Source organism: Sceloporus occidentalis, unplaced genomic scaffold (genome assembly GCF_023333645.1).
Source record: "Sceloporus occidentalis isolate IW3139 unplaced genomic scaffold, rSceOcc1.0.p SCAF_3, whole genome shotgun sequence".
In the NCBI taxonomy this organism is placed as follows: domain Eukaryota; kingdom Metazoa; phylum Chordata; class Lepidosauria; order Squamata; family Phrynosomatidae; genus Sceloporus; species Sceloporus occidentalis.
In genome coordinates this window covers 128,969,806-128,992,189 of record NW_028316983.1, presented here as the reverse complement: position 1 = coordinate 128,992,189, position 22,384 = coordinate 128,969,806, and the positions used below count along the sequence as shown (strand labels likewise).

At 40.8% G+C, this 22,384-nt stretch overlaps 2 protein-coding genes and 1 pseudogene across 31 annotated transcripts in view; all 3 read left to right on the top strand.

Annotated features, from left to right (window-relative positions):
• Positions 1 to 11,492, top strand: part of LOC149316760 (protocadherin gamma-A6-like) — a 211,839-nt gene extending 200,347 nt beyond the window's left edge. The window contains exon 2 of the mRNA XM_089516223.1: positions 11,380 to 11,492. Coding sequence (XP_089372349.1) covers positions 11,380 to 11,472 — 93 coding nt within the window. The 3' untranslated portion in view covers positions 11,473 to 11,492. The remainder of the gene's footprint in view (positions 1 to 11,379) is intronic.
• The window catches only part of LOC149316757 (protocadherin gamma-A6-like), a 379,402-nt gene that overhangs the window by 255,855 nt on the left and 101,163 nt on the right, over positions 1 to 22,384 (top strand). The window contains exon 1 of one of the 30 annotated variants that reach the window (XM_089516212.1): positions 4,254 to 6,771. The exons of 28 other annotated variants lie outside the window; for them this stretch is intronic. In XM_089516212.1, the coding sequence (XP_089372338.1) occupies positions 4,354 to 6,771 (2,418 nt within the window). In that variant the 5' untranslated portion in view covers positions 4,254 to 4,353. Of the gene's footprint in view, positions 1 to 4,253; positions 6,772 to 18,414; positions 20,931 to 22,384 lie in introns of those variants that run through there. One more of the 30 variants, XM_089516210.1, reaches the window with a different exon arrangement.
• Positions 11,487 to 14,498, top strand: LOC149316759 (protocadherin gamma-B5 pseudogene; annotated as a pseudogene).

Here is a 22,384-nt window from a genome sequence, read left to right as displayed (position 1 = left end):
TATATAGCTCTATTTTGGATACAGGCTCTATGGCTAATTCACATATTATTGGTGTCATGTGCCTTCCATTTCTGACTTATGCCGACCATAAGAGTTGACAAGATTTGTTCAGAGAAGGTTTACCATTGCCTTCCCCTGAGACTGAGAGCATGTGACATGCGCAAGGTCACTCATTGGGTTTCATGCATAGTCATTGTTCCCAACTCATGGCAACCCTGTGGATGAGACATCTCCAAGACTCCCTATCTTCCACAGCTCTGTTTAGATCCTGTAAACTCATGCAGATGAGCTCCTTAATAGAGTATATCCATCTAGTATGTGATCGTCCTCTCTTTCTACATCCCACCACCTTTCCTAGCATTATTGTCTTTTCCAGTGAGTCATTCCTTCTCATGACGTGACCAAAGTATGACAACCTCAATTTTATCATCTTGGCTTCCAGGGGGATTTCAGGCTTGATCTATTACACAGATATGGATTGGATGAGGGAAAATAGACTTAAGTTGAATCCAAATAAAACGGAGGTACTCGCTATAGGAAACCCTGCACCAGGTATGGAGATTTGTTCACTAGTCCTGGACGGGGTCACACTTCCCCTAAAGGACTGTGTCCGCAGCTTGGGGGTACTTCTGGATTCATCGCTTCAGCTGTCTTCCCAGGTTGATGTGAAGGCTAGGAGTGCCTGTTATCAGCTTTGGCTGATACGCCAGCTATGACCCTACCTGGAGCAGAGGGACCTAGAAATGACTGTACATTCACTGGTAACCTCTCGTCTTGGTTTCTATAATGCGCTCGCTCTACATGGGGCAATCCTTGTGCCATGCTTGGAAGCTGCAACTTATTCAGAATATGGCAGCCAGATTGGTTGTAGGTAGTTAAATTCGACCCTATTATACCTATATTGAAATCTCTTCATTGGCTGCCTATTAGCTTCCGGGCTCGGTACAAGGTGTTGGTTATTACCTATAAAGCCCTACCTGGCTTGGGTCCAGCATACTTGAGGGAACGCCTCCTCCCATACAATCCTTCATATGCACTCAGGTCCTCTGGAAGGAACCTACTCCAGCAAAAGAAAACCAGGCTGGTGGTGACTTCCCAGAAGACCTTTTCAGCTGCCACTCCTAAAATATGGAATGACCTGCTGGAAGAGATCCGCCATATTACATCTTTGGAGGTGTTTAAAAAGGTGATAAAGACGGATCTCTTTCAGCAGGCCTTTCCAGACTAACCTCCAGCTAAATTAACCAAATTGATCCATTCACTCTTTTACCGCCTCTCCTGATGGTCTCTTGGAATAATTCAACCTGTGTCGATCCTTAGTTAAAAAATTTGTAGCTAAGTACACTGTACTGGGGATATTGTATTATATGTTGATGTTTATGTGTATTTTTAGCAGGAGGAGGGAGGGTTAAGGGAATTAGGGAAGTTTTATTATTGTCTGTATATCTGTTTCATTGGACTGTTGTTACCTGCCTAGATCCTGGAAGGGAGAGGCGGGATATAAATAAATATTTTATTTATTATTATTTAATTATTATTTAATTATTTATATACAGTCGCCCCTCCATTTTCGCAGACTTGAAATCCGCATCCCTCGCTTGTTTGCAGGTAGCAAACCAAGGGGGACAAAATGGGGTGTGCACTCTTGGCACGCATCCATAGGTGCCCATGGGGGCGCACTGCCATTCAAGCCAGTGAGGCTTGAATACAAGCGATTAGCCATTTTCGTGGGGGAGGGGGGGTCCAGAACAGATTCCCCATGAAAATGTAGGGGCAACTGTAATATTTGATCACCTTGATCCATTAAACGGACAACTTCATGACTGATGATGATTCCATTCATTTGCACTGTTGATTACAAAACAGTTGTATTTGTATTTTGTCTCTGCTGGTTTATTCACATGTGCAAGCTGTCACTGCTGATTTATTCACATATGCAAGCTGTCACAAAGCAGTGGCCAAAAGATGCACACACAAGTGGACAGGAGCAAATTGCCACATTTTATTGTAAACCCACTTCACTGAAGTTCTAGTAAACTTGGCTTTAAAAAAACGCATTCAGAAGCGTATATTTTCTTTTACATAGTTCATGCATAGTTATTGCAACTCATATTTTGACCAGTTCAACAGAAGGTAAAGGAGGAAAAGTTTGAAAAAAAGGTATCCTGAGCTTGAACAGAACATATGAATAGAAAATATTTTAAAAATAGATATACTATAGCACTGCATAGCTATGGTGGAAGTTGCAGATTTAAGGCCTGTGGTACAGTTGGTAGTGTTCAACCATTTGAACTGAAATCCACACTTATCTCATTAGGTGACATTTTTGAAATCTTATTGTGTGAAAGAGGTAAAATTGCTGTGTCTCATTCTAACCTATCTCACAGTTTACAATGTATATATGAAACTGTTTGCAGTATTTTTGCTAAAATGTCACCAGTATGCTGAAAGTAAACAAATCCAGTTCTTAATTCCATTTTTCAGTTCTAGGGATTGGGTAGAAACAAAATCAGTGAAGGAAAGCACTGAGCAATCTGAAACCTAACCCAGATGGAGATTCTGCATGTAACAGTATTGAGCCTATTCTTGGTACAGTTTCACTTCCTCTCAAGTACAGAACATACAGTTTGGAGGTAGTCCCGTGATGTGTGTGCTCCCTGGATACCCAAGTGATGCCAATAGCTAGGAGTGACTTTTACCAGCTCTCATTGGTTTGCCAGTTGCAGATTTTTCCTGAAGAAAACGGACTTAGCATCTGTTTGTCATGTCCTAAGTATAGTGGTCTCACTATGTTCACTGGGGTTAGGGGCTGAAGAACCTGTATGAATGTCGAAAAACCATGAATAAAAAACATTATTCTTTTTACCTAAGAGAACACCTCTCTAGGAATCTCCAGGTCCTCCTGTGCAACTCTATGGTCAACATCTGTCAGAAGCTGATCATAGAATCATGCTATGGGGCCTATAAATGCCTAGTAAAGTGTTTTCTCTAGGAACCTCTAGGTTCTCCAGCACAAATCTATGGCCAACTTCTGGCAGAGTTGCATTGGAGGAGCAAGAGATTCCTGGAGAGAACATATTAATCAAAACCGCAAATAATCAAATCTGCAAAAGTCAAAGCCACAAATGTGGAGCCAACTGTATATTGAAATGGGACTATTGCGATTTTTTGTATGCGTTTGCCTTTAATGAAAGTTTAGAAACTACATCTGATACAAAGTGGAGCTGCTAGGTTGTTGGATGGTGTGAAGCTACAGGAACACATTACACAAATGTTATATTAATGGCATTGTGTATCTGTTAATTTACTAGGTTCAGTTTAAACTTTAAAGCCCTGCATTACTTGGAGAGTGTTGACTGTGCTGGCTTCTTTTGCCCATATGAGCCAAACTGAGTGCAGAGTCAATTTTGGTGTTCCTATCTCTGGTCCATATACACTTGAATTTCGGTTGTAAGTATCATGGAAAGGGCCATCTCAGTAGGATGCCATTGTTATGGCATCTCATCCCTAGCAAGACCTAGCGGACTCCCTCTTTCCTCAATAGACTCGGCTATTGTGGTTTGGGATCAGAATAAAAATAGATTTGCAAAATTATGGCATCATATCACATATTTTCTTGTACCAAGAGTTTAAATTTAGGGCATAGGAAAAGTTAAGGTTGCTGCTTTTGGAGTCAGCTGCACATCCTTTGCAAGTAAAAGCTAGGTCCAGCCTTTAAAAGAAAGTTCCAAACACTACAGAAAGGAATGTGTGGAGGGTTTTGTGACCACGTAGAAATGTGCATAATATATATTGAGCTTCCAACTGAGAAAATAATCAATTTTTCTGTAATCAAATTGGAAACTACAAATGTGTATTATTATTATTTTTTTAGAAAAGTGCAGTATGTCATCTAGGTAGATAAGCAGGAAAATAAAACTAATAAAATGGCAGTTTGAGGATCATGATTAGAAGAGCTAGACTTTGTGGTATTTTGCTATAATACAGGTATAAAAATACGGTGCACTTTGGAAGTGTTTGTGCTAGTTGCAATATTTTAAACTGGAAATAAAACCATTGCATGCACTTCTGTGTCTGAGCCTCCGAGTGTCACTGTTGGCCAATGAGGAAAGGATGGTGATCCAGTGATGCTTCTCCTGTACAACCAAATGACTGTTTCATGAATGCTGCACAGATTCGACAAACATCACATTACAAAGGGGCCATCTTTCTAGGAGGAAGGAAAGAGAAAGACTTATAATCTTCATGATTTAAGAACAAAAGCAGATTATTTTTACTTTCCCTGTGGAGAATTTTGTGAGAGCACTACAAGCTGCAAAACAGACCAGAGCTGTTTGGCTGTTACAGAATCAGATGGAAAGAAGGCAAGAGAATGTCAGGGCAATCAGAAGGCAAGTACCACTTCTTTTACTTTTACCTTTTTTCTGTTGGGCAGCCTCAGAACAGATTCACTATTCAATCCCTGAGGAGATGCCAAAAGGTTCCATTGTAGGGAATCTTGCCAAAGATTTGGGACTGAATGTCAGAGAACTAGCAAGACGAAATCTACATACTATCTCTGTAGCCAAAGTGCAGTATTTCAATATTAATACAGAAAATGGAAACCTCAATGTCAATGACCGGATAGATAGAGAGGAAATATGTGACACAGTTCATCTCTGCACTGTTAACATGGAAGTAGTAGTTGAAAACCCTCCAAATGTCTTCTATATAACAGTGACAGTCCAGGACATTAATGATAATGCTCCTGAATTTTTCAGTGACAAGATCAACTTAGAGATCATTGAATCTACTTTACCAGGTACCCGATTTCTCCTTGGGAAAGCTCAAGATCCTGACATTGGGGTGAATTCTCTCCAGAACTATCAACTGAGCTCTAACCAGTATTTCACTTTGGAAATTAGAGAAAGAAAAGATGGAAATAAGTATGCAGAATTAGTACTGCAGAAACCACTTGACCGGGAAAATGAGCAGACTCTTCACTTAATCCTTACAGCCCTGGATGGAGGTGAGCCTAGAAAAACTGGTACTGCCCAGATATGGATTACTATCACAGATGCCAATGATAACCAACCAATTTTCACGGAAGAGGTCTACAAAGTCAGTTTGCAGGAAAATGCACCTGTTGGATCTCAGGTACTTCAAGTTCTTGCCACTGATAAAGATGAGGGTACAAATGCACATATCAGGTATGAATTCAGCAACATACCTGAAGATAGTCAAAAGAAATTCAGCTTAGACCCAAATCATGGAATAATCACTTTGATTGGACAAGTTGACTTTGAGGAAATTAAAGAATATACCATGACAATAGAAGCAAAAGATGGAGGTGGATTAATGGCACACTGCAACATTGAAATAAGTGTTCTTGATGAGAATGATAATGCCCCAGATGTGACATTAGCCTCTGTGTTCAGCCCAGTTTCTGAAGATTCCCCATCTGGTACCTTGATTGCTTTGATCAAAATTAACGACAAAGACACTGGAGATCATGGAAATGTTATCTGCTATTTGCAAGATAATTTGCCCTTTAGGATTCTTCCCTCATCTAATAATTACTACAAGGTACTGACAGACAGTCTCCTAGATAGAGAAAGGAGTCCTGAGTATAATATAACAATCGTAGCCACTGACAAAGGAACTCCTCCTCTTTCCACATACAAAACCATCTCTCTACAAATCTCTGATATCAATGACAATGGCCCTACTTTTGAGAAATCTTCCTACAGCCTCTATGTGCCAGAAAACAAACCTTCAGGTGCCTCCATTTTTAGTATTAAAGCATCTGACCCAGATGTGGGTCCGAATGCACAGATCACATACTCCATCCTCAGCAGCAACATTCAGGAGCTTCCCATCTCTTCCTATATCTCTATTAATTCCGAGACTGGCACCATCTATGCTCAGCGATCCTTTGACTATGAACAATTCAGAGAGTTCCAGCTCCAAGTGAAGGCCCAGGATGGAGGATCTCCTCCTCTCAGTAGCAATGCCACACTCAGAGTGTTTATTCTGGACTGCAACGATAACACTCCTCGCATTCTGTCCCCTTCCCATGAGGCCAAGGGCTCTGCCTTGTTTGAAATGGTGCCTCGTTCTTCTGAGGAAGATTATCTGGTCACAAAGGTGGTGGCTGTTGATGCTGATTCTGGACACAACGCCTGGCTCTCCTACCATCTGATCCAGGCCACTGAGCCATCCCTCTTCACTATTGGTTCTCATACTGGAGAGATCAGGACAGCCAGGGCCTTTGTGGAGAGAGATGCTGTGAAACAGAGGTTGGTGGTTGTGGTGAAGGACAACGGACAGCCTCCTCTATCAGCCACTGTTACTTTGAACCTGGTGTTTGCAGAGAACTTCCAAGAGGCCCTTCCAGAAATGAAAAACCTGCCAAGGGACTCAGAGGCTCAGTCTGATCTCCAATTCTATTTGGTGCTGGCTTTAGCTCTGATCTCCTTCTTATTCCTCTTGACGGTAATTCTGACCATTGCAATGAAGCTCCGGCAGTCAGGGAATCAGAAATTCCTGCAGTGCTTTGGCCCTGTTTCTCATTCGAAAGCGGGTGCTATATTTCCACCTAATTTTGAAGATGGGACTTTGCCTTATTCCTACCGACTCTGCCTCTCTTCAGAGTCCCAGAGGAATGAGTTCACTTTTCTTACTCCTAATGTTCAGATGGCAGACAATCTTCTTTACAAAGATAAATCTGGTACACTTTATGCAGGCAATAACAGAAATAATTTTAAATCTGAGATGGAAAACACTGAAGAGGTAAGACTAATTTTCCTAGAATTATTCCAACGTTATGATTCTATATGTACAAAACTGAGCACATACTTCTTTACCATTACTGGCATTGTGTTACTTCCTTTTACAATGTTGGTGTGATTGCCTTAATGTTTTTCATTCTTTCGCTGATTTACTATTTGTTGTTCTCTTTCTTCTGCACCCTCAGATATAGCTAAATAGCTGTGATTTGGAACACTAAGGGCCCAAATAGACAGGCCAAAATAAAGCTGCTTCAGGTCATTTTGGAGGTATGCTGTTTAAAATATGCATGCGTCCTAAGAGTCCAGAAGCCACACGAAAGCTGGGGCTTTGGTGCGGCTTCTGGACTCTTAGGATGTATGCATCATTTAAACAGCATACCTCCAAAGTGACCCGAAGCAACTGTAATTTGGACTGTCTGTATGGGGCCATAGTCTTGTTCAATCTAATAGGTTTAAACTGATTTGGATCTATCTAAATCCTTAGACAGTACCTAAATAATTCTGCTAAGAAATCTGAATATGCTGTAGCAATTGTAATGTAACAAGGAATAACTTCCCTTTTACAGTGCAACTGTGATTTAGCTTCTTTTTTTTAGTTAGTGAGAAGTGTGTGCATTTCATACTATAAGCAAGGGCTTGTAACATTCTATTTTTTTGTTTATTTGTTTGTGTTTTTTATTAAAAAATTAACTGAAAAGATTGAGAGTCAATTAGTGTAGTGTAGTGATGGGCAACCTTTTCAGCGTGGTGTGTCAAAATTCAGCAAAAAAATCGAGCATAACTCGCGTGGTGTGTCACTTCGACAAAAAAACATAATTTTGTGCAATTTATAGTTTAAACTACAAAAATGTATAATTGCAATATATAATTGAATATGTCAAGGTGGTTTAACAAGAAGTGGGTTTGCCCTCGTATTCAACTGTACTTCTCAAAAGTGTGTATTTGGTCAAGGGACTTTGGTTTTTTCCCCACTGCGCATGAGTTTATAAAAATCAGAGCAACTTACATTGGTCGTGCCTCAGAAGCTGGCTCATTTCATCATCATCATCATCATCATCATCATCATCATCATCATCATCACTATCCTCTTCCTCCTCCTCCTCCTCTTCTTCCTCCTTGTCTTTCCTCCTTCCTTCCTTCCTCCTTCCTTCCTCCCTCCTTCCTCTCTCCTCCTCCTTCCTCCCTCCCTCCTTCCTTCCTCCTTCCTTCCTCCCTCCTCCCTCCTTCCTTCCTCCATCCTCCTCTTTCCTTCCTTCCTCCCTCCTTCCCCCTTCCTCCCTCCCTCCTTCCTTCCCCCCTCCTCCTCCTTCCTTCCTTCCTCCCTCCTTCCTCCCTCCCTCCTCCTCCTCTGCCTCCCAGGCCCAAGCGGAGGAGGAGGTGGGTGGCTGCCTTGGCGCCCCCCCCACCCCCTGTGCGTGCCAAGGCAGCTGGCAGGCAGCCACTTACTGGCTGTTGGTGATTATTACTTAAGGCCAAGAGAGGTGAGTCTGTTGGCAGTAAAAAGGAAAATTCAGGTTCAGTACTGATCCAAGCTTATGAAGGAGTGACCTATTCAGGGTAACTGACTAAAAAACGTAACTAGTCTTCACCTTGGTAGTAACCACAGCCATATTGAGGGAATGGAGTTAGATTTGGTTAAACATCAGACTATAAACACAGAAATAAAAAGTTTGTTTTGTGGGGGCAAATATAGACCAGATTTATATTTAGTTTTCCTGTTCTATGTCGTTTGGGAAATGCACTTTTGTTTCAATGGGAGAGATACAAAAGATCTATCTAGTCAAGACAGAATGGCAGTTGCAGTAGCCTTCTGAGAATATCAGTTGTTAAAGTTGGATTTTTTTAGTGGGAAATGCCATGCCTTAGGGGCTGTTATGTACAGCTGTCCTGGCAGATAGACTATTGTGGAATGTCCTGGCAGGTATAAGATTGTACTAATTTAGATAATGATGCTTAACAAGTATATAGTGCCTTTAGAATTTTTCAGAGATCTATTGACCAGTGTTCTATGGTTTCTGCCGGTAGTCAGAAGCAACTGGCTACAAGCTACCATCTTCTCCAATGCATGGCCACAAGGGAGGGTGTTATCCAAATGAAGGTGGAAGAGACTAGTTTACACCACCTTCTTTACCCAAAAGTAGGTGGGGGAGCCTCCAGCTGTGTTGGCATTTCTTTTAAATGCTGGGGAATGGCTTAGTTCAGGGACACTTATGAGACACTGGGTCATTTGCACCTCTTTATACCAGTACTAACTGAGGAGAAGTCCAAGTTTGGGTGAATAAAGAGATTTTCATTCAGAAATATGCAAGTGTGGAGAGGGTGATATTTACCTGTCCTGAACTGTAGACCATGGAAAGTGGGGTGTGGCTCTGAGGGAGAAACAGTGAGTAGAAGGGTCTCTCTGGATGTCACTGTGCACGATGTTTCTCAAGGAGGCTAGGTTTGGAAACAGGTATTTATATCTGAAATCATAACCTCAAGGGGTGCTACCTTGCACCGTAATAAAGACCTCATGATCTTCCCAGGGAATCAACAATGGTATTCTAAAACAACTGATGGCTTTAACTTTGGAGTAACAAAAACATTGATTGGAGTTAGGGTGACCCCAGAATAGGTGGACGGGGAAGTTGGCTGGGAAGGGGGTATGTAGGCATTATTGGCTTACTCACTTTTACCTGTGTCTTCAGCTTGAGAAGGTATGTGGAGGGGAAGGATGGAGTGATTAAAAAAACCCATTTAGTAATTACCTTGTCATTAAATGGATCCTCTACATGTCTTCAAGTCTATGTGACCTTTCCATGGGAAAATCTCGTGCTGTTCCATCCTGACCTCTTAACAACATGCCTGACGTCAGATATGAAAACATGGAAGCCCCAGATATCATGCAGGGTATGTTGGATATGCTAACAAGAGGGTATTCTTGCATATGTATAGAAACCGGGGCAAGGTTTATTCCTGGGAGAGAGCAGTCTACAGCTTGGATCATCCCCAGCCTACGGTTCCAATTTTGAGGGTTGATATGAGTTACAGCCAAAACTGTCTGGGGGACATAGTTTCCCACTCCTGGGTTAAATAGTGACTGAGCCTCTTGGAGTAGGCCCAAAAAGTGTTCTGAGATCATTCAACAGATTTTGTCTTGTGTAGTAATTTCTGTACCATTAAACCATACCGTTAGACAACATTAACAACATTACTTATTAGAAAAGACTATAATGCCTGGTAAAGACAGTAGAAGACTGTCCAAAAAGAGGAGGCCCACAATACAGACAGATAGACTCAGTCAAGGAAGCTATACCCCTGAGTTTGCAGGACCTGAACAGGGCTGTGAATCACAACCTGTCTTGGAGGTCTCTCATTCATAGGGTTACTATAAGTCAAAGCTGACTTTATATATATACATATATATATATATATATATATATTATTTCAGACATAGTAAATAACACAAGGCAAACAATACATATTCTACACACAAAACACACAATTAACAAAAACAACAACAAATAATAACACATCAACAAATTACTAAAAGCTTTCTAAATGATGAGCTGTCAGCCTAAGTCAACACATTTTGAGTAAACTTTCCTAATATAAAACATAAAAAGAGAATTTGTAATTAAATTGTACCATTTTTCCCTTTTCAGTCTTTTTAGATGAACATTCCCACTACATACTCGTATTTCCCATGAACAATAAGTTGAAGCTGTCTTGATGGCAATTAACAACAACAGTAATTTCCAAGGAAAGATGTCAGCATTTTTATTTGGGCTGGATTTTCATTTCATATCATTTCACTGGGATTTCCCCCCAACATTACTCTTCCCCCCCCCCCCCCCGTACAATCTCTCCTTGTTAATGGATGGTGATAGGCATACGTTTCTACAAAATGCTGCATCTTTGCATTTCAGACTCTAGTCCTGATCCCTTTTCTTAACTAATAACTTTAATGATGTATGTGTAATGGGGGGCACATTTGTGAGACAGTGATGTTTCTGGGATGTTCTGTAAATTCAACAAGACACCCTCCGCAATAAATTAATTTATACCAGTAACCAGCAAAGTGTTTAGAGAGTCTGGACAAGTGAGTAGGTGAATGTCCAGTACCAGGCAGGTGGGGAGAGAGGAATGCTCAGTATAAGAGGCACCATAATAAACCTATTCAGCTGGGGTATTACTTCAGATGGACCACAAACTAGCACAGTACTGTAAGCAAAGTGTCAAAAGAGAGATTGAGATACTATGTGAAGATAAACTACTATACAGCCATTATTAATGGTGATCAGTGGCACATTGTAAGAAGTGTATCTGACAGACAGAAATGTCTGCATCTGAGGTAGGTGAAGTACTTGAATATCATCTATAGAATACTTGTCTCAATGATTTAACTTTCTAATAATGTAATCTGCTATTCTGTTTTTTTCTGAGGAACACTGAGGAAGGTTTATACATGAATTTGCTTAGAAATAAGGGCTGAAACTTTTTTGGCAAGACTAGAAGTTGAAAAACAAAGCGATAAATACCTTTCCCCCCTATTATTCCTTTTTTTTCCTTTGCTGCTGAAATTATTGTGTTGAACTTTAATTTTTCTCCTATTTCAATTATTACACAGGCACACAAACAGAACACAAATGCCTCTATTTTACAACAGAGGAAAGTCCACCAATTATATATGAATGTGGTTTGGATCATGATATATAAATAAGACTTTCCATGATGTTTGGGGAGGGGGGATCAGTAAATATAAAGACTGCAGTTCTCTGTTTCAAACTCACAGTGCCGCTGTTGGACAAAGTGGTAATCTGAGTGGCGCTGAAGATCTACTGATGCTTTTGGCAGCGAGATTGCTTTGCCCTAAACTGCAGATCAAGCAAATAGAAAAGCACAGGAAGAGAAGTAAAGATAACTAAGCCAAAACAAAGGATTCAGTTCATTTTTCTCTGCTGAACACCCCCCTCTTTTGGATGGAAATTTAAAATCCTGTGCTTATCAAAAGGAACAAGAAAATGAGGAAGGGAATCCTGCATGGAGAAAGCTTTGAAACACCAATCAGGCAAACAATGCTTCTCATATTATCATCTTTGTTTTGTGGAGTTTTTTTGGAAGAAGTTCTCTATTCCATCCCTGAGGAGATGGCAAAAGGATCTTTTGTGGGAAATCTAGCCAAGGATTTGGGACTGAATGCCAGAGAATTGAGAAAAAGGAATCTTCACATCCTTTCTGAAGGTAAAAAGCAGTATTTCACTATCAGTGCAGAAAATGGAAACTTACATGTGAATGACAGAATAGATCGGGAAGGAATGTGTGGGGAGAGCACCCACTGTTTCATTGATTTTGAGGCTGTGATTGAAAATCCTTTAAATATTTTCCATGTAAGTGTAGCAGTCCAGGACATTAATGATAATGCTCCACAATTCTTAAAGGACAATATCAGGTTTGAAATAATTGAATCCACATTACCAGGGACCAGATTTCCTATTGGTAAAGCTGAAGATCCTGATATAGGAAGGAACTCTCTCCAGAATTATGAATTAAGTGCAAATGAGTTTTTCATATTAGAGGTTATAGATAGTGTGGATGGTGATAAATATGCAGAACTAGTTCTGCAGAAAGCACTGGATCGTGAAAGTGAACACGTCCTCCATTTGATGCTTACAGCCCTAGATGGGGGTGAACCCAGAAAAACTGGCAGTGCTCAGATTGGGATTAATATCACTGATGCCAATGATAACCCACCCATCTTCATGCAAAAAGTCTATACAATCAGTGTTGCAGAAAATTCTCCTGTGGGCTCTTCCATACTCCAAGTTGTAGCCACTGACAGTGATGAAGGTTCAAATGCTCACATTAGTTATACTTTCAGCAACATCCTAGAAAGAGCCACACAGAAATTCAAGTTAGATCCACATAGTGGAATAATCACAATTAAAGAGACTCTGGATTTTGAGGAAATAGAAAAATACACTATGTCAGTGGAAGCAAGAGATGGTGGGGGATTAGTGGCTCACTGCAAGATTGATGTAAAAGTACTAGATGAGAATGACAATGCCCCTGAGATGAATATTGCTTCCTTATCTAGACTAGTTCCAGAAGGCTCTGTTCCTGGAACAGTAATTGCACTTCTCAATGTAAAAGATAAAGATTCTGGAGAAAATGGGAAAATCACATGTTACCTACTAGGCGATTGGCCGTTTAAAGTAGTTACAGCATCTAAGAACTACTACAAACTCCTCACAGATGGTCCCTTGGACAGAGAGAAAAAACCAGAGTATAACATCACAATCATTGCCACCGACAAAGGCACCCCACCTCTCTCTTCAAATAAAACTATCTACCTCCAGATTTCAGATATCAATGACAACTGTCCTGCCTTTGAAGAAGTGGCCTACAATGTCTTTGTGCCAGAAAATAATCCCGCAGGAGCCTCCATTTTCACGATCAAAGCCTCTGACCCAGATCTGGACCACAATGCACGGATCACCTACTCCATCCTCAACAGCAACATTGAGGAGCTGCCTCTCTCCTCTTTTGTCTCCATCAACTCTGAGACTGGGACAATCTATGCACAACGCTCCTTTGACTATGAGCAATTCAGACAGTTTCAGATACAAGTGAAGGCCCAGGATGGTGGGTCCCCTTCTCTCAGCAGCAATACCACTGTGTCATTTTTTATTTTGGATGAGAATGACAACAGTCCTCGGATTCTGTATCCTTTGCCACCTGCTGATGGTTCTGCCTTATTTGAGGTGGTTCCTCATTCGGCCGAACCAGGCTATCGAGTAACCAAAGTGGTAGCAGTGGATGCTGATGCGGGACACAATGCCTGGCTCTCCTACCAACTGCTGCCATCCAGTGAGCCTGCACTCTTCACTATTGGGTCCCACACCGGAGAGATCAGGACCTTGCGGGTTTTTGCGGAGAAAGATGTTGTGAAACACAAGCTTGTTATCTTGGTTAAAGACAATGGAAAGTCACCACTCTCAGCCACAGTGATACTGAACCTGGTGGTTGCCGAAAACTTCCAAGAGGCACTTCCGGAAATGAGCCACCAGTCCAGTGATTCAGAGCAGCAGCCTGAGCTCCAGTTTTACTTGGTACTAGCTTTAGCTTTGATCTCATTTTTGTTCCTTGTGACAGTCATACTGGTCATTGCAATGAAACTTCGACAATCTGGGAATCCCAAATTATTCCAGAGCTTTGAGCCTAATTCTTTTTCTAAGACACACATTGTATTTCCCCCAAACTATGAAGAAGGAACTTTACCTTATTCATACCAGCTGTGTTTATCTTCTGCGTTGAGGAAAGATGAAATCTCTTTACCAAAACCCAATATCCAGGCTGCAGAAAACTTGCTTGATGGTGATAACTCTCAGTTGGTACCTGTGGATAACAACTGTGAGAATTTCAGTTCAGAAATGGAGGTTAATGAGAAGGTAAGCTATGCACTCAGGTCTCTGCACTTGCTAATTGTCAGTATAGTAGGCACATACTAATATCTTACTTATTTAGTTATGTCTGCACTCTTTTTGTAGAATGGAATATATGGGGTTGATAAACTTCCATTCTTGCAATTAAGTTATTTCTTCTTCTTCTTCTCTCCTGCAGCACCATGTGTCATGCCAAAATCTGCTCCATGGGTTTCTCCAACCCTCACAAGCAGCTTTTGGGGGTGCACAGGGAGCCAGCTCCAAGATGGAGATAGAATTTCCTCTTTCCCAACCTACTGGTTGAAGCTCTTCTACTAATATTATGAACTCACCGTATTCCTCGCACACCTTTAAGTTTTATATCACTCATACACATGAGTTTGCACATGCATATTGTAATCAATTTATAAGCAGTGGGCACCATTAAAACCTAGAGTAGTTATGTTGGAATTTGTAAGTTGATTGTGAAGTATGTGCTTGGAAGATTACCCTATAAAGAATCAAAGAAGGTTTATTAAATAAAATTGTATGCCTCAGTATGTTTAATTTTTTCTAAATGAAGGCAATACATACAAACTAGCATAGTTGGAAATCATTATCATGAAATCCTTGTCAGTTTGACACTTTGATTTCTTGTAATCCCTCTCTTTCTCCCTACAGTTCATAGTCCCTATTTTTCATAATGATATTATCTTTTTCACTCCTTGCCATTTGAGCTTATAATAATTACTGCTAGGTAGAATGTAATGGCTGCATCACACAACAGACACTGGAGTCTTAGGCATAATGGTGAGCTGTTGGCTTTATATGATTCATGCTCAGCCTGTCCTGTGCTGTTTAAGCTGATCAGCTATCCTTGGATGCAATGGAGAGAATATGATGTTCCACCACTCATGCTGAGATAAGAGGTGAGTGCGGGGCTACATAGCTTCTCCGTATCGTAGCTGAGAGAAGGGGATTTCACATTCTTGTATTTTGCCTCTGATAGGAAAAGGTTTTGGGTTGGTCTGGCTATGGTAAGCATGGTACCATTTACCTTACAATATAGTAAAACCTGGTGTGTGACTTATGAGACATGATGGCTTAGTAGTTAAGATGCCAATTTTGATGATCGTAAGGTTGGCAGTTTGAGGCCCAAGCACCACTGCCCATCACTAGCCCCAGTGTCTTCCAACCTAGCAATTTGAAAGCATGTAAAAGTGCAAGTAGATAAATAAGTACTACTTTGGTGGGAAGGTAACAGCATTCTGGGCAGTCATGCTGGCCACATGACCACCGGAGTCGTCCTTGGACAACGCTGGCTCTTTGGCTTAGTAATGGAGGTGAGTATCACGCCCTACAGTCAGTTATGACTAGACATTCATGTCAAGGGGAAACCTTTACCTTTTCTGTGTGACTTACCTATCATGACCTATTTGATCCAGTAATATACCTAGCAAATATGTATGTGTGTGCATGTGCCTTCATGTTGCCTGTCAACTTATGGCAACCTGTACATTTCATAGTATTTTCTTGGGCAAGGAATAGTCAGAAGTGGTCTGGATGTGAGGGCGATCTGGCTGCAACATCTGTCTGTCAGCAGTCTCCTATTCAAGTACTAACCAGGGCTGACCCTGCTTAGCTTTCAAGATCTGATTGATATATAGGATCTGGTGCCTTTAGCATAGTTTATATGCCTTAACCTAGTAAGGGTACAGCAAATGTTTTCATTCCTGCATTTGTGCCTAGAGTCTGCTGTAGCCACAAGAAAGCAAGTGACATACAGGGTTGAATGCCATACTTTGCTTCCCACCCATCTGCTACTCTATAGGGATTTTGTTTTTAACTTTGGAGAAAAAAACATTGCAAGTACTGGAATAGAAATCCTTTAGACTATTCCTGGTCTAAATGTTCCCCCATCTTGGGAATGTAGTTGGGGGCTAGTAGGGCTATGGAATCCAGTTGATCATGCCCTCTCCTCCCTGTCTCCCCTACCCCCATGCTCCTTTACTTCTTCTGCATGGTCAGAGTTCTTACCCAACAGAAGGAACCACTTCAGAAACATTCATAGCCACTGAGAGAAGCCAAAAATAGAATTGAAGATTAGTTGTTCCCCTCCAAGATGAAAACTTTGTCTAACATCCCAGAGGGAGATTTTCAGTCAGATCTATAGTCTCTGTGGACACATCTCCTGGACCAGAGGATTTCAAACTAAAAGTATGATATTAACTCTTAAATCCCAAGGTTGGAGGAAAAGTTTAATAATTGCTGATGCTGATGCTGATGCTGTGGAGGTGCTTATGACAGAGCTCTGGAGGGACATACTATATATACTCATGTATAAGTCTAGAAGTTTAGATTTAAAAATTGACCCAAAAAACTTGAGTTGACTTATCCATGCATATATAGAGAGAGAGAGAAAGAGAGAGAGAGAGTGAAAGTGAAAGTGAAAGTGAAAGGCAAGTTTAATCTGCCCTGGAAGCACTGACCCCCTTCTACTTTGTCATCCATCCAGCCTTTAGTATATGCACTAATAGTTATCCCTGCTGGAATTTTGTAAATTCTTTGGAATTGTTTTCTTTTACTTCATCTTTTACATCCTTTATTATATGTGCCTAAGTTTTACCCTCAACTTATCCATGGATCATATCAAAATCCTTAATTTTGGCCCCAAAACTTGCCCTCAACTTATATATGAGGTTGACTTATAGTCAGTCATATACGGTAGTTCTTTGAAGCATAAAAAGGAAGGGAGTAGGGGGGGGGGGAGAAGAAAACAAAATGTGGCAATACCTTTAAGACTAACTGGTTTTTATTTTCGCATGAGCTTTCATGGATATAGACCCACTTCTTTGGATGAAGTACAGAGTGATAATAAATGCTCATGTATAAAGTACATTTATACAGTTGTGGGCGTGGAGTGGAATGGAATAGGATCCAGAAAGATGCAAGTCATTACACTTTCCTTAAATTTTCAAAGGACTGCATAAGGTGATACAGGTCTTTCAGATCTTTACAGTTGTCAATTGGTGTGCAGAAGTTGTAATCTGCGTGACCAAAAGTCAGTTTCCCATGGTTCAAAACTCTCTTTGGGGAGATTCCTTTTGCTGTATGTGCAGCGGCAAGGACTTGTGTATTGATATATGTAGTCGTCCTACACAGGTTGTTCATAACTGACATTTTGCTTATCAGGGTTAATAAACCTCTGCTTCTCGTTTACAGAGGGTAAGATTTTTTTAATGAGAAGAGCTCTCCTGATCACTTGGTGTTATGTAAATGCTAATTATTTTTTTTAAAGTTGAGATTTAGATGAAGTAGAGGATATTCTTTAAGGTATTTAACCAATTCTATTAATATTCCCTCAGATTATTTTTTTAAAATATTTTTATTCACAAAGGGAATTTCAAGCATAAAATAACAAAATAAAACATACAAAAAACCTTTATACCCATATCCCCACATAACTACAATCTCTCTAACACTAAGCTAACAAAGAAAACACACACAAGTTAATGCATGTGACTGATTATAATTTTTTTCCTATATCTACTCCCTCTAATACATATTAACTGCTACATAATAGTATTAACAGTAACTTCTCTTATATCAGCCTTCTACTTAATAATATTCTCTATTATATTTCAGAATGTAACATCATTGCATTACTCCTACTCTTCATGAACTTCACAACTTAATATTCCCTCAGATTTCATGGTAAACTGATTCAAGTGATTCCTCTTTCATATTAAATTAAAATGCATCCTGCACATCACTATCATGCTAAGGAATGCAGAATATGTATCAGAAAAAAAGAAAACACAGAGAATCTTTGTCTAGACAGAGAGGAAGAATGAATGGGAACAAATTTCAGTGATGAAGAAGGGTCCTTGCACAATCTAGTGCACTGAGCAGATAGACGTAATTACAGGGAAGTGAATGGGGTTGTACCTTTTGTAATTAATTGGCTGTTTAAATAAATTGTATTTAAATGGTATTTAAATACTAGACACACAGTAAAACAAAAAACAAAAACAGTTGTATTTATGGAATCAGATGCAACACTAGAATGCAGACATAATAGAGCATATCTGCACTTCCTGGTTAAGGCTCAGAGTGTCGCTGTTCACCAACAAAGTCAAAAATGCAGTGAAAAATTCAGCCTCCTCACACCACCAGCAGCTCCAAAGCAGAACGTACTGAATGATCTGACACAGTGTTTCAGCACTTGGAATCTCCGCTGTAAGACAACATCAGTTGAACCAAGATCCTTCTTCAGTTTCTGGGCAGCATTTAGCCATTTACTTGAGGCTTCTCTTGGTGGCTTCTCAACAGAGCAGGAATGACAATAGCAAAATGTCTCCAAGACTGCAAGAGGAAGATTGTCTTTTTTTCATGCCTACTTGCTAACATTTCCCAAGCCAAGCTGGTCCATTACTCTATTCCTGAGGAAATGGAGAAAGGCTCTCTGGTAGGGAACATTGCAAAAGATTTGGGACTGGATGCAAAGGAGCTCTCAGACCATGGACTCCGCATTGTTTCCCCAGGTAGGACACCGTATTTTGCTTTGAATTATAAGAGTGGCCATTTGCACACTGCAGAGAGAATAGACAGAGAAGAACTCTGTGGTCAGTTGGAAAAGTGTATCTTGAATTTTGAGATTCTAGTTGCTGGTTCAATGAAAATCTATGGAGTTGCAGTGGAAATCACAGATATAAATGACCATGACCCTACCTTCCAATCAGAGAAACTAGTGATAAATATAACAGAGAATACAGCATTGGGGTCCCAGTTCCCCCTCTTGGAAGTGCAAGATCCAGATATAGGAAACAATTCTCTGCAAGGATACAAACTCAGCAATAATAGCCATTTCTCTCTGCATGTGCAAACAACAGTTAAGGGAAAACGAAATGCAAAGATAGTTCTAGAGAAATCTCTGGACCGCGAGGAGGAATCCATCCACAATCTTGTGCTTATAGCTTATGATGGTGGAGTTCCTGCCAGAAGTGGTACTGCACAACTTCATATTTCTGTCCTAGATGTTAATGATAATGCACCCATTTTTAGCCAACCTATTTATGAAGTGAAGCTTAGAGAAGATTTACCAATAGGGTCGAATGTGATTACATTAAAAGCCACTGATCTGGATGAAGGAACCAATAAAGACATGAAGTATTCATTTGTCAAAATTATGGGAAAAGCTTCTCAGATATTCCACTTGGATGCAAACACAGGAGAAATCACTCTTATTGGCGGCTTAGACTATGAAGATTCTTCATTTCTTGAAATTGAGGTCCAGGTTCGTGACAGTGGAGGTCTGATGGACACCTCAACCCTCTTGATATTTATTACTGATGTGAATGATAATGCACCCAAGCTGGAAATAACTTCTTTGATCAGCGCCATTCCTGAGAACTCACCACCGATGACAGCAATCGCCCTTTTAAACATCCAAGATCAAGACTCAGCCGAGAATGCAGAAGTCACATGTTCAGTTCCCAGCAACCTCCCTTTCCAACTGACCAAATCTTATGGCAATTATTATAGCTTGATGACAACAAGAGCCCTGGACAGGGAGAAAGTGGCAGCCTACAACATCACTGTCACTGCCACAGACCATGGGAGCCCTCCACTTTCCACATCTATTTTTATTCCCCTTGAAATTTTAGATATGAACGACAACACTCCCTACTTCCAACAATCAGGTTATACTACTTATTTGAAGGAGAATAACCCAAGGGGGGTCTCCATATTTTTGCTGAAGGCAGATGATCCAGATTTGGGGGGAAATTCCAGAATAACATATTCCATCCTGGAAGGAAACAACAGTGACTCCCCTATATCTTCCTCCATCTCCATTAACTCTGAGACTGGGGTTGTCTATGCCTTGAACTCTTTTGATTATGAAGAGATAAAGGAGATTCAGTTCCAGGTCAAGGCCCAGGATGGGGGTTCCCCACCACTCAGCTCCAATGTTTCAGTGACCCTCTTCATTCTGGATGAGAATGACAATGCTCCAGAAATCCTCTACCCTTCCCCTCCCACTGATGGCTCCACTGGGATAGAGCTGGCCCCTCGCTCCTCTGAGCCAGGATACCTGGTCACTAAGGTGGTGGCAGTGGATGCGGATTCTGGCCAGAATGCCTGGCTCTCCTACCAACTGACCAAGGCCACAGAGCCAGGGCTCTTCACTCTGGGACTCCACACTGGAGAGATCAGGTCAACCCGGTTCCTTTTGGAGAAAGATGCTCTCAAGCAAAGCCTGGTGGTTTTAGTGAAGGACAATGGGCAGCCCCCTCTCTCTGCCTCCATCACAGTCACTGTGGTGCTGGCCGATAACATCCCTGAAATGCTATCAGATCTCAGTAGTGTCTCAGCTCCTGTAGATCCTCCTTCAGATCTCACCTTCTACTTAGTGGTTGCAGTAGCTTTTGTTTCTTGCTTGTTCCTGACCTTCCTTCTTGTTTTACTGGCCATTAGGCTGCACAAGTGGAGAAATTCACATCTGTTTGAGTCAGGGAGTGTTAACTTCAGTGGTGTTCCTGTTTCCCAGTTTGTGGGGATTGATGGAGTCAGAGCATTTCTTCAGTCATATTGCCATGAGGTTTCTCGGACCACAGACTCTATAAAGAGCAATTTCAGCTTCCCAAAAGTAAACTGTCCCAATGCTCTAACATGTGAACAGAACTCTGAAATAAAGGATGCATTCCTTATTGCTGAAGATAATGGGAGCAGTAATGCAGATTCAGCCAATAACCAGGTGAAACTTCTTTCTCAAATTCAAGGCATTTGAGAATGCCATTTAATGCCATTTATATCTCATTATCTATATGTGAGAGGTGGTATATAAGATTAAATTATCTATATTTGTTTTCTTAAATTAAGAAATTTGCATGGACAAGTAATTCACTTTTTTTAAAATGTGTGGTTGCTTCTGCTATGCATGCAAATACATTGTAGAGTTAGGAGCACTGTAAAGTAACTGTGGGAGCACTGTAATGAGATGTGGTGGCTTAATGGTTAAGACGGCAATTCTGATGATGGGAAGATCATAATGTTGGCAGTTCAAGGCCCAAATGCTGCATGATGGGGTGAGCTGCTATCACTAGCCCCAGCTTCTGCCAATCTAGCAATTTGAAAGCATGCAAATGCAAGTAGATAGATAGATACCACTTCTCAGTGGGAAGGTAACAGCATTCGGTGTAGTCATGCTGGCCACATGACCACCAGAGCAGTCCTCGGACAACACTGACTCTTTGGCTTAGAAATGTAGATGAACACCACCCCCTTCAGTTGGTTACAATTCTTGACATGACTGACGATTCATGTCAAGAGACTACCTTTACCTTTAAAGTAATTGTATTACAGTATTTTTTTCAACAAGATTTTAACTGTTAACAGAATGTGACTAAAATTTTTGAGATATTGTCATACACACTACACACATACACACACTGAGTAATACATTTTTGTTACTTTGGGTACTTTTGGAATTTGATATTCTGGTGTGATTTTCTCCCTCTTCCTTTCTCCCTGGTTCTCTCTTTCTCTCTTTGTCTCAGAATGTTTCCTCACTTGTCAGATCAGTCTACATGGGGAAAATAAATGGCTTCCAGAAATGTAGGAGGATTACATTACATATACTTTCCTCCAATTCTATTTCTGAAATAGTGTGTACTGTCACCCCTCTTTTCGCATAATTCACATCCCTCACCCGTTCTCTGGTGGCAAATGTAAGGAGACAAAATGGGGGGGGGGGCGTGCTGCCATTCAAGCCAATGAGGCTTGAATAGCGGTCATTTTCCATGGTGGGGAGGTCTTCTGTTTGTCAGAAATTTACCACAGAAAAAAATAGTTGCGTGTTTGGTAATCTAACATGTATTCCTTTGTGAACATACATATTGCATTCTTACACGGAATACAGCAGACTCTTGTTATCCATGTGCATGCTATCCCAGATTTGAGCTTCCATGGACGGCAACCCCCATTGCTTTTAATGGAGGCAGATGTACGCAGCCACACGAGCAACCATGTGTACATCATACCACCATAGCAAACAAGTGGACTTGTGTTCCTGCATTTTATCTTATCCACAGAGGGGTCTAGAACGGATCCCCCACAGATACAAAAAGACGACTATAGTACCACTAATCCAGCTAGACAATATGACTTACCCTTATCAAGAGCCCTGGTGGTACAATGGTTAAATGCAGG